This window comes from Astatotilapia calliptera, chromosome 17 (genome assembly GCF_900246225.1).
Source record: "Astatotilapia calliptera chromosome 17, fAstCal1.2, whole genome shotgun sequence".
Taxonomy (NCBI): Eukaryota; Metazoa; Chordata; class Actinopteri; order Cichliformes; family Cichlidae; genus Astatotilapia; species Astatotilapia calliptera.
This window is the reverse complement of record NC_039318.1, coordinates 9,710,655-9,723,753: the sequence shown is the minus strand read 5'-3', so window position 1 is coordinate 9,723,753 and position 13,099 is coordinate 9,710,655. Positions and strand designations below refer to the sequence as shown.

The 13,099-nt window shown below is 38.7% G+C and overlaps 1 protein-coding gene across 2 annotated transcripts in view; it reads left to right on the top strand.

Moving 5' to 3' along the window:
* The window catches only part of bcar3 (BCAR3 adaptor protein, NSP family member), an 87,252-nt gene that overhangs the window by 814 nt on the left and 73,339 nt on the right, over positions 1–13,099 (top strand). For both annotated transcript variants that reach the window (XM_026146534.1, XM_026146535.1), the window contains one exon: positions 12,056–12,194. In XM_026146534.1, coding sequence (XP_026002319.1) covers positions 12,105–12,194 — 90 coding nt within the window. In that variant the 5' untranslated portion in view covers positions 12,056–12,104. The remainder of the gene's footprint in view (positions 1–12,055; positions 12,195–13,099) is intronic.

Here is a 13,099-nt window from a genome sequence, read left to right as displayed (position 1 = left end):
AACTAGCTGTAAATTATCCTGGGTACATATCTGCAGTCATGTTTTATAGGCTAGAAATCTGTTGGCTCAGAGCTCATGAAAGCATTTCAGAGATTCAACCAGGGGTGTAAAATTAAACCCAACACACACCTTTAAGCGTGAAACAACTCTTTATGATATTAATTTAAATCACATATCAATTGTTGTCAGTCAAGCTGTTATAAGTATTGTCTTTGAGGGAAAGAGTGCAGTGTAGGTGATCCTTTACTGGAAATTGTGTACTTTTATGGGCTTAAATTACACTAAGTATTTTCCTCTTTCCCTTGAGGGTTGTAAAGATGCTTGTATTTAAATACTCTAATAAATCAGTGTAAATTTGCATCCCATAAAACGCTGAAATCATCTTGGGAGAAGAGAATGAAAACTTTGAATGAAATGTAACTTTTGGAGGCAAAAATCCAAACCAAATGAAAGTTGCTGGTATTGTGGTGCAGTGTGATAGTAACTTTTCTCTTTGGACCAGGAGGACAGTGAAAGTCTTTCAGCGTTTCGTACAAATAAGATGTTTGCTGTTGTGTGGCTACTTAGCTGCAAGCCTGGCCTTGCTCGATATGCAGGTGTGTGTGATAACTTGATGACGTTGTTAAATTCACATATCCCCTTAGGCAGTGGTTTAGCGTCGGCACACATATACGCGTTCACAAAATCCTGGCAGCTGCCAAGCAGATTTAATTCTGTTTCTTTGAGACGGGACTGTAGAGCAAATGGATAGAAATGCATAGATGATGGTAGGGAGGACAGCTGGAAATGAAAAGGATGCACAAACATGACGTGAGGAGGATGAGGAAAACACAGATGATGAAAGAAAATGAAGAGAGGGGAAGTAGATGGAAAACAAGAAGTTTTTCTAAAAGAAAATAAAGTGAAAGGGGAGAGACTCAAAAGTATTTTTGCAGACTAAGAGGAGAACAAGGAACAAGAAAGCTTTTTTGATTTTGTCCTACTATGGTAACTCATTGACTTCTCCTCATCTGTTATATTTCTTCTGCTTCTATAGTTACTGTAACCTACAGATAAACATGTTTTGAAGGCGGCTTCAGACTTGTTCTTAAGGCGAGCACCCGACCACAGGGAGAAAATGATATTCCACATCATTCACATATTTATTTTCACACCTCTGAAGAGGTCGGGGAGTTTTTTGACTAACTATAATGTTGCCTGCATTTCAGTGCACAGTTCAAGTTTCAGTGAACACATTCAAAGCGAGTAAATTGGTGTTTATGGTGCTCACATTATAGATGTATGGTTTTTCTACTTGGTTTTTGATGTGCTGCAGACATTTATGCCAGGTAAGCCCTGCAAAGCCCAAGTATTGCAAATGTACCCTGCATTGAGCTGCAGTGATGCAAAGCAATGCTGGCAAGCAGCTGAGATCAGTAATGAAAAGATGCATGCGTGGTGTGTAATTTGAAATGGGGGAATCAGTTCTGTTAGATGGCTGGATCTGCCATCTGTGATAATTTCCAGTTGCAAATGACTGCATGTTTGAGTTTACAATAAATACTGAAAGATGGGAGCTGTCTGGGTCCAACTGTTTGTCTTCCAGTAACGCATTACCATAACTAAGAGTAGGTGTTTTACAAATAGCACACCATATAGAAACAATATAAAAAATAAGGTTTTCTTTTCCTTTTTATAATAGCAAAAGTTTGTTTTAATACCTCATTATTATGATTATGTCTCTTGCTATGTATTGCTTCTATAAGTGGCCCCACCCTTTTTAAAAAAAACTAAAATTCCCCCAGTTGTTTTTGCATTTTTCCAGCTAATAGCATAGTAGCATAAAGAGTATGACATTTGAAAAATGTGCAAAGTGAGCTGAAATTGGTGGATGCGTTTCAGCAGATAAACGTGAAGAAACCTTACCTGCCACCTGGAATGTTGGCCTTTTGTTCTATGTGAGGGGAAAGCATCTTCTCTCTGCCCAGTGCCCTTCATTTAAAATAATCAAACACTTTGCTGCGATGCTGAGTAACAGGAGCTGGAATTGCCTTGGTGATGATGCTGATGTTATTTTTGCAGCTTAATTCAATTGGTTGGATTGTGTCAGTCTAATGTGATTGGCAAAATGGATGCCCTTGGAGTATAAAAGGCAGCCAATACAGGCTTTAGACAGTGGCTGGGGGGGAAAGGGAAATTGTCCTCTAATGCTGTCTTGGCTTCTCTGGCCTTTGAATTTGTTGTTTGCCATAGCTGCTTTGGTATTCGGTAAGTATCTATCAAATAGCCTGGCCTCTTTAGATCATACAGCAAGGGAGACTATTTATATGCTATAGTAAAAATGCATGCTGTGACAGCGCCCCAGAGAAATGTGGTCATGGGAAACAGCTGAGGTCAAACCAACAGGAAGTGGAGAGGAGAGGAAGAAGAACTCTCAAGGGACAGAGTGTAGTTTTCTTGATGGTGAACTTGTTGACTGGTTCTACTGGAAATTCCAGTATGATTCTTTACTGCTCACTTTATTTGTACTCATGTGCTGGTTTCTTCTGAGCTTTTATGTTCTGGCAGCTCTATTGGGAATATGCTAGCAGATCCCATTCTTTGTATATTAAAGAAAAATGTAGAAAAGACATCCCAGAAATTTCTGATGAGACCTTTCTCTTTGCCCAGTTGTTGTCATCTCTATCGAACTGCCTTATGAAGGCAAGAAGGGCATGCAATATATGACGTTTTTCCCCAACTTATCCAACTCCCTTAAACCTCCACCACAGTTTTCAGATTTGTTCCTAGATTTTGGGATCATCTGGAAAGACTCTGTTATCTTCCAGCAGCCATGTGGAGCCTTGTAAAATCTTTATGAGATAAACCACTCGCAATATCTGGGAGAAGCCTCAACACTTTAAAATGATATACAGCTGTTCAATAGTCTACGCTACTCAGTTGTTACACGAAGCATCTGGCTGAAAGATGCAGTGAAAAGGTCTTGATATCAGTAGTAGACGGGGTGTGGCCAACACTGGTTCACTAGCATCCTTGTACTGCACAAGCTCAGTTAACCCAGTCATTAAATTTCCAAGACTGGATGGCAAATTTTTATAGTAACCACGTTACGTCGACCTTTCTCGATCTGTTAACAAGCGAAAGTGAAATGGACAGTTTGTGAACCTCACTTAGATCAATTTCTGTTTGTTCTTGCGAGTTGCTTCACATAAAGCATGCTAGAAAAGTAGATTAAAATTGAGAACAAATTTAAAAAGCTTATGCTAGTGATCTCATAATGTGGTTTTAGAAAAAAACCTCTCAACGAGTTTTAAGCCTCTGGATTGTCTGCTAATGTATCATAAACTGGATGACTGGACAGTAGTAATATACCTATAGCTTTTTTGCCCCCACCCCCGCGGGCATTTCCCCCCCTCCCCTATCCCCCGCCGCGTCCATGTGCGTGTGCACGTGCGCGAGAACGGACTTTTTGCACGTGCATGTGGGTCCAGGGGTCATATGAGTTCACATGTGTTTAATAGCGTATTATTTAATGAAACCATTATGTGTTTTAATTAAACTCTTTTTAAAGGATTGTATAGGTCTCAGAGTTCTGTTATTTAGACATAGATCATTTAATTGAACTACTTTAGGGGTATTTTAACTAGTTAGGAGCCTTTTGCATTTTCTTCAGTGCTATTTAGGAGCAAATAGTTTTCAAACAGAGGGCCGCAAATAACAGGTATCCCTTTAGAAATAAACAGTGATACTTCTAAAAACCGGGTATTCCCACACAGCATTTAATTTAGCTAGTTTAGGAAGATTTCACTTTTCTAATAGTTTCACAGGCTAGTAGTTTTTAAATAGAGCACCACAAACAACATGTATCCCTTTAGAAATAAACTGTGATACTTCTAAAAGTACATATTCACACTAGCGCTGTATCAACCTCAATGTGGCTTTAATGCAACTAGTCTTATAATTATCTACTAGTCTGCAACAGTTAGACTCGATGATTACACATAGATGATTTAACTACTTTAGAGGCATTTCACTTTTCTAAAAGTTTCACAGGCCAATAGTTTTAAATAGAGCACCGCAAACAACATGTATTCTTTTAGAAATAAACTGTGATACTTCTAAAAACACATATTCACACCTAGGCGCACTCTGTAACAGTTAGACAGAGGGGGTACAGTTAGGCTCCCAACAGTCTGTAAAAAGGGATGAAGCAACAAAAGAGGAGCCCTTATCAAGAGTATCCCAGCCCAAAGGTGTTTCTTCACAAACAGTTAATGGCTTTAATGCAACTAGTCTTATAATTATCTACTAGTCTGCAACAGTTAGACTCGATGATTACACATAGCTAATCAGAGGGGGTGCAGTTAGGTGCCCAACAGTCTACAAAGCAACAAAAGATGCTCCTTATCAAGAGCATCTCAGCCCAAAGATGTTTCTTCACAAACAGTTAATGGCTTTAATGCAACTAGTCTTATCATGTCAGAGGCCAACAGAAACCATGTCCAACAGAGTCTCCAAAGGCCTGCCACCTTTCTTCCTTACATCATGCTCTTTTATCTCTACATCTCAGAGGTCAACTGAAAGTAGCCCCACCTATATAAAAACACCCCATCAGACACACAGTATCTTCCACACTACTTCACAACTGCCGCAAGGTATATCATTTTAACTTTTTATTTTTTCACTCGAACGTGCGTTGGAGCCGACTTTGCTAACCACACAGAGCGTTTCTGGCAGTCGGGCGCTGCTTATACAATAGAGAAAAGCAACAATACAGAGTGTTTCTCTGCTCCAAGAAATCCGAGGGCCTTTCACAAGGTAAGCATGTCTGTTATACCCAGGACATAAATGTCTGTATGTCAGTGCTAATTATTCAAAACCTGTTTTAAAACGTGACACATATGTTGTCCGAAAACATTTCCTCTAAATTTGCAAAGTTACTGATTTAAAAAATATATATTTTCGAATTTTTAGTTCCATGTCAAACATATGATAGACTCTTGAGCATATTCGTATAGCTAAATTCACAATGGTATAACCGTGCTAAATAAAAGAGGCCCAAGCACCAATGCACTCTAATCCACTCCGCTAAACTGTATGTTGATAAGTACATGAAGCGTACCTCTACCTCTACAGCTGAAAACAGTTTGTATCCGCACTCTGAGGGTCTGCTGAATTGTTTTTAATACGAACAGCAGATGATGAAATCCTGTTTATTGTAGAAACTGTCCCTAAGCTATTGTTGCTCATACTTACTGAGGTCCCTAGCTACTTCCTTACTATGTCAGTAAACTTTTTGAAAAGGAAGCTGTTGTAGATTTAAAGAAACATCTTAATTGAAGCAAAGGCAAAAAAAAAAACTGGAATGAATTTTATGTGACTGTTCATATTAAAGCCAACAACAAGTGAAAATCCCCCCCCCCCCCCTCTCTCTCTCTCTCTCTCTCTCTCTCTCTCTCTCTCTCTCTCTCTCTCTCTCTCTCTCTCTCTCTCTGTCTCTCTCTCTCTCTCTCTGTCTCTCTCTCTCTCTCTCTGTCTCTCTCTCTCTCTCTGTGTGTGAGTGTGAGTGAGTGTGTGCCCTCACAGAAGGAAGGTCACAGCTGGAGCTTTTCTCTAACGCATTACCAATCAGTTTTTCACAAGAAGTGTAGCTCATACAATGGTATAAGTGTATTCTTTGCGATACTTTATAAATATGAAGCTAAAGATTTTGAGTTCGTGCACATTGTGAAGCAAGAATCTAAATATCTGTGTCACAATGATTTCTATAAAAGCGTGTTGTTTATGGGGATAATGCAACAAATCTTTTGTGCGTCCTATTAATGATCAATGGTAATTGAAGAGGAACCCTGACTCAGGACATTTTCATGACAAGTGACAGTGCAGACAACTACTAATGAGAGAACATGTTTTATCATCATAAACACGATCATATGAAGCATCGTTAAAGTGTCACTTCAGTAATGTTGACTCATGCTTTTAATAATGACTTTAAAACACTAAACTCTAATTTCTGTGGTTTATTTTAAGTTTACAGAATATAACATGTGGTAAGACGACGAGTTTTACTTCTCACTGTCCGTGTTATGTGTATCTATTTATCATGTGTGCTACTTTGCTCTGTGGACTGTAAAATGTTTCATTGTGTTCATGAAATAAACCAGACTTTCACCGTCTGCATCTTTTACTGTTTTTCTGCTTTTGTTCACTCCAAGTTTGACAAAACCTACAGATATCCAGAGTTAACCCACTAACAATGTGGAGCAGTCACAGTGTATTTAGCTGCTTTTTCGCTGAACACAACCAACTGAGAGAAACGCCTGTAGGCCTCACTTTGGTCATTTGAACGCTGAAGGAGATTTGTTCCATAGACACATACTAGTGTTTCCTGCACTACTATGTTCTATTTAAATCCAGATTCCTTTTATAGTTTGCAGTGAAATTTGTTAAACCATTGCTTAATGGGGCAGAAGTACAAGTCACTCTTTACTAACACATTTGTAGATGAGTTTATTGCTGAACAACACAGCTAGCAGTCTCACACACTCTTTAGGTTTTTCAAGTTATGTGTGTAAGGGTTTAGTCTATCAAACCTTACCCTTTTTCCCCAGTATCACAACAGTATGACTCCCAAAGTACGGCTCAGTAAACAACCAATGATTCTAAAGCCAGAACAGAAAGATACAGTTGGAAGATGAATGATTGCGTTTTTATGATGCATTGTAAAACGACCCCCTCTTCTTCTTCTCCGTGTTGTTGTTCGTGTGTGTGTGTGTGTGTGTGTGTGTGTGTGTGTGTGTGTGTGTGTGGGCCTTAGAAGTCAAATAATACATTAGCCATACTTAAAAAAAACATCTGAATTTCATTTAGAACTGAGATTGTAAGTTGTAAGGAGGAATCTTATGCACAGCCAGAAACATGTTTCCCCCACTTTCACAATGCTGAGGTGTCAAATCCACAACCCCCAACAAATGGTTTGTTACACGCGGTTGTGAAGGGCAAGCTTTACTTACACAGCCTCACACACAGTAGATTTTTAAAGTTTTTGGGTACAGGGGTTTAGCCACAGATGCAACATCCACTTTTGATAAAGATCACTCCACCTGTTTATTTCTTAAGAAATTAAGCATCTTTATTAAGCTCTTATTTATAAATGTCTACACAATAATAGACACCGTGTGCTCTGTGACATTATAGTCTTCTACTTCTGCTTCCATCGGTTTGCATTTTAAACTCCCAGCCTTTCAGTTTGTTATGAACGACTTATATTTCTAACATTTTGTGATACAAAAGTGAACCATGCGACTTTTGTTATTTGGCATGACTTAAGACACGAGTTATTTAAACAATTCTAAATGACAGTGTGGTGGCCATAGTACTTTATGTGGGCCAAATGTGTTAAGGATAATGTTTATCAATGTAAAATTGCAAAGAATTTGTGGATAGAATATAACATTTTGTAAACAGTTACCTCAGAAGCTGTACTGGCAGTTCTATGTATGTAAGGTAAAAGTATCCACAGTACTTCCACTTAAGTAACTAAACACATAAAGTCACCCTTACCAGTAATCCACTGCTCCTTGAAAAAAGTAGCACAAACAGACAACTGATTGAGCAATGATAAGTAGAGCTACCCGAGGCCGATACTCGAGCAGAAGAAAATTAAAAGTTGTTGTTTTTGTGGCTCGAAAAATTAAAGAAAGTATGTTTAATAATTCAACAAGACCCGCACCTTCAACACATGTACATTCAAATTCTGGTACAGGCTCATCATTGCTGCTGTTCAATAGTTTTTATCCGTTTGAAAAAGTCATTTTACGGCTTTAATGTTTCCAGCTGATAAGGAGAATGAGCGCGTTTTAAATGAGCGTCCAAAGGCTTTAAACATCTGCTTTGTCTGCCACAAACTTTGTGTGAATTTCACAACAGAGGTAAAGAGATTTAAACACCCCAGTTTAAGGAGGCAGGCAGGGGTTGGACCACCTGCACAGGACAGGTGAAGCGGAGAGTGTCCGGGGAGATGTGCAGCAGAAGCAGAGGGAACATTTTACTAGATGATAAATGGCAGATTTAGATGATTAAGGATTTGTTGACAAGATTAAAAGACACGTCCGTCAGAGTTCAACAACATTACAGTTTGATTAAATAAAACTTTTTTAAACTACACAAGGGTCATTTTCTCCTCTGATAGTAATCATATTAAACATCAAGAAAGAAAGAGTATAAAGAAAAATAGTAAATGTGTGTCTAATTAAACTCTTCCTATGAACCTTATATCATCCTTTAATATGTTTGGTGTTACAAACTTGAAGAAGCACAGAAAAGATCATCAGACATTAATCTAATCAGTTTTCAGCCTTCATTCATATTGAAATGTTGAAAACTTCCCTGCTAGACCCAAGTGCAGCGTTTAACACCGTCGGCCATAACATGTTATTACAGCTATTATTAAATGGAGTCCTCTTCACACACTGAGGTTAATTATGAAGCTCCACAGGCTTCTGTGCAAAGACCAGATTTGTTTACATTATACGTGCTTTAGAAGGCATAGCATAGCATACATTTTCACTGCTATGCATATGATACCCGCTTTTATTGGTTAAACCGCCGGGATGTCTTAGACACATAATGAGCTTTAATTTTCTGCTTCTAAGTTCAGATAGAACTGAGGTTATTGTAACGGGGCGTAAAAATCTTAGAAACACTGTGGCTAACAAGATCCTTACTCTGGATGGCATCGCCTTGAGCCGCCTGTTGTAGTGATTTGGTACATTATAAGTAAAATTGAAACATACAATCCCATAGCACAACATCAACATTTATTTATATACAAAAATAAAAATGCTTTTTCAGAAAAGAATTGTAACTTCACAATTCATCACCGGTTACGTGGGTACATTTTCTTTTTAAATGCACTAAATGTAGAATACATGGTTTGGTAAAATGTTGGTTACACGTTCTAAGAATGAAAAAATCAGTCTTTCAGAGAAAAAATTAGCAGCCACCTTTGTAACACTCTGCGACCAACCGTAGCTGTCTGATTTTCACCATGTCCAACCCTACCAGTTTGGTGGTGGCGTCAAAGACTTTCCTTTCCGATTTCAGTTCGTGCAAGAGAGTTTCCGCCACCATGCAGACTTTGACGTCGTCCATTTTGATGTTGCGAGCAATCAGCAGCCGTTGAATGGATGGAATGAAACGAGGGGTGAGGAGTCTTTTTCTGATGCTGTAATAATTTTCAGCGTAAAAGTCATCCTCCAACACTCGCGTACACTCGTGCTGTTTCTGGCGGGGTTGATCGGACATACAACCGTTGCATTCGTCAGTGAGGTACTTGTTGATTACTAGGTTGACAAGATGATACACCGCGGTTTTCACGGTATCGATGAACAAAGAAGATGCCCAACCGTCAAGCTCGTCCGCTTGCTGCGGCTTTTCCAAGGGGCGATAGGAACCGCGCGTGTCAGGTAATAGAAGACGGCGGTCTTCTTTTTAAAATAACAGAAGGGGGGCGTGATCTGGAAGTGGGTTGATCTTAAAGGGTGCGGGTAGGTGTGGCAGCAATTTTCAAAAACCGTAGAGTGGGCCACTGTGTCTCTAGCAGCTGCAACTTTGGAAAAGAACGGTAATTCCCATCTGTTGGGCTTGAAATTCTCCATGAAAATGGCATCTTCCAGCCCTTCTGCTCAATCAACCATCAGAGTGACAGAACTTGGTACATATTTGGTACTTGGTACCAGGGATACTGAGCAATCTTTAGTCTCTGAAGATCCAGCCACGAACCCTGCATTTGAAGATTGGAGTGAAGACGCACCGTATTCACCAGTGTCAGAGTGGAGCACACCCCCCTCACCACCACAACTGTGGACTATGGACACTGACAACGAGGAAGCTCTGCCATTTAGATAATTTGTTTGCTGTGTCTGTAGATGCTATAGGGCTACTTTGTGATACAAGTCCTTTACTGACTTTAATCATCATTAGTGTCTTGTTGCATTGTGTGGCACAGTTGTACTCATAAAATTGACTTGGAGTAATGTTTAGGAAAACAATACAGCTTGATGGATCAACTCACGAATAATGTACGGAGATTAGTTATATTAGTGTGTGTGTTTGCAGCGGCAGTATAATACCATAATGAAATTGGACAGTAAAGTGAATGACTGTGCATTTGTGTATGTATGTGCACTCACACACAGAGAGAGAATAGGTGAGCTTGCACAGAAATGCTTTCACTGTAAGTTAATGGCCATATAGAGAATTTTATATCCGGATCAAATAAGTATTGGCTAGTTTTATTGACAGCATTTTTTTTTTATATGATGTTTGCACAAATGAAAAAATATACTCAGTGTTGACGTTTGCTGACGTATCCAAAAAGCCTTAAACGTACAATCAGTTGTTTTTGGAGTTTATTACCGTATTTTTGGACCATAAGGCGCATTAAGTGAATTAAAACAGTCAGATAAGTCAAACTTAAGTCAAACAGATAAGTCACATTCAAATAAACATAAATATTCTTGACATTGTTACTTACAGTTAATTACTGGTTGTCAGCAGATTAGAAATGCAACCCTCCTGTCTCCAGATAGCTGAATGAAGGTGAGGCAAATGTTTCTGAGCGTTAAATGTAGTGTTTATTTTTTTCTATCCCTTCAGTAGTTAACTTCCTTCAGTATCCAGATTAAGGAGGAGTGAATATTTTTTCTGATGCCTATAATATACACTGTGTAGAGTATGTACTGTATATATGCTGGTGAGTAATATACAGAGATTACTCTCTCAAATGACCTCTATTGGGCTGAACTGGAAATGGTGTTAGACACTGAATGGAGTCCCTATACTGCGTGACTGACTCTTATTCTCTAATCTATATAATGGCACACACAGGTTAGATTAATATGGATGATGGATCCCAGCATTGGTTGATGTTGGTAGGTTCTGACAACCTTTGGGGATGTCACTGATAAAATGTAAATCCTCATAACGTCACTTAATGTGATTGGTTGGGGTGGGTGGGGGTCGCTGCGTGTGCTCAGTCACTCCGTCGTTGCTTGACAAGCTGTTAGATGTTCTGTCTTTATATGTGACATGCCACCACTCACACACACAGACATGCATGAAACACAATACCACCCCATATGTACTCTGCCACCTACATGACACAATATATAAATAATATGATCACACAGATGATACACAATGATACTAGCTTTCAAAAAGAAAAAGCGTAATGATGTGCAGCAAAGAGAGCGATTACAGATTTGTTCATCAGTCAAATGTTTCCTATTGAGCTCTTGAGTTATTCTGAATTGAGTGATTCTGAACACAGGTTACCAAAAATGCTCCAAAATAAGAAAATGTGAAATCCAAGGGAAGCGAATACTTTCTGAATGCATTTTATTATGTTTGACTATATGTTTGACTTGTGCTCATGTGTGAATGTTAGCTTGGGCTTCCAGATAAAATGATGTGTGGTGGTAATCGGTAAGGGCGTTTTGGTTATACAGTATCAGCGTTATTCCCCAGTATCATGTTCATTTTTAAAAATGATTTCAGGGTGTATCTTGGCCCTGGCAGCACAGGCACAGACAGTTTGATTTGCATTATCAGTATCAGTTAAGATTGAGACATCATCGCTCTGGGGTGTCCTGTAGCGATACTGCTAACAGCTCATTAGACCGATAAAGAGTAAGACTGAAGAAAAGTTGTCAGTTTAATATCATACAGATACAGACGGATATTATCCAGGCACACACAGAAATTAGTTTGGGAAATATTTATCATAGTTTGCGAGTCTTTTGCACCATACAGTCCAGCTCATAATTAACTGGCAAATTCCAGAGCCATTAGTTACACAAGGTCACTAAGCAGAGAAACACTGATTAATCTTAGTGTATGTGTGAGAAACTGCATACAGCACCAAATCCGACACTGAAATAGGCAACTTGTAGTGTTAAAATTTGCAACTTAATTGTATTATTGTATTATATGTTTAACTGCTCATTAAACACATATTCTCTCTCTCTCTCTCTCTCCCTCTCTCTCGATCTTTTTAAAAAAAATTGTGTTTCAGTCTCCGAAAGAGTCAACTCTGCCTGCATCTGTGTGGTTGATCTGTCACCATGAAGCATCAGTCTATTTCCCGATGGTTGAGTCAGCTGGGACTGCCACAGTACTGCACAGCACTGGAGCAGGAATATGATGGCGTAGAGGTAATACAAGTACATGTGCGCACACAGCAGCACAACCCACATGTTTTTTAGCATCCGAGTTTTTAAATGACTCGTGAAGCTGTTGTAAATTATATAAAACAACAAGCTTAGAGGAAAACCTCTTGAGGAAAATGATGTTTACTGGAAAGTAAACATCATTTTCTAGCGCTCAAGAAAAGGTTTTCTGTGGGTAGTTAACCTGCCAACGCTTTAGAAGTGTTTTAGTGTTGATTGTTAATCATTTTAACTATGGTATTCAGACATGGTATAAAAATGCCAAAAATGACTGAAATTGCTACCAATGAGAGCGCGGGATACCGCTGATTAGAGATCCGAATCGGTTACCTAGGCAACCAAATGGCAATCGGCTTCAAAGTAATGTGTGACAAGTGAATCCATTCCAGTATGAGCCAGCTTAAAGGACATATAATACTTTTATCATTTTTACGTATATATTTTTAGTTTTGGTAGGTCTTGTCCTAAGTTGGGTGAAAAAACAAACAAACAAATCAAATACAAGAAGAACCACAAAAGGACACCACTGATGATTTGGATAAACATTTTGAACTACAGAGGACATTTAAAAAAAAATTAAAAACAGTTGTTTGAGCAGATAATGAGATTTGCATGATCATATATCAGATGTTGAGTTAATTTAAGTTGGAAGATCTATACAGACCTATACAGAGGGCACAACATCTTTGTTTCTCTAGAGAAAGTGACATGATTGATAGTAATAATATAAAAGGTGTTTTATTGTCCCCGTGAGCTGTAAGTGATAAATACATTGTAATTTGAATGAACTGACCTTTTTAAGTAGTCACACAATGTTTGCATTCCAACAACTGAAATAGTGGTTGTTATTAAGGCAGTTTCCCACGACTGACTACTAAAGCAGCCTTATA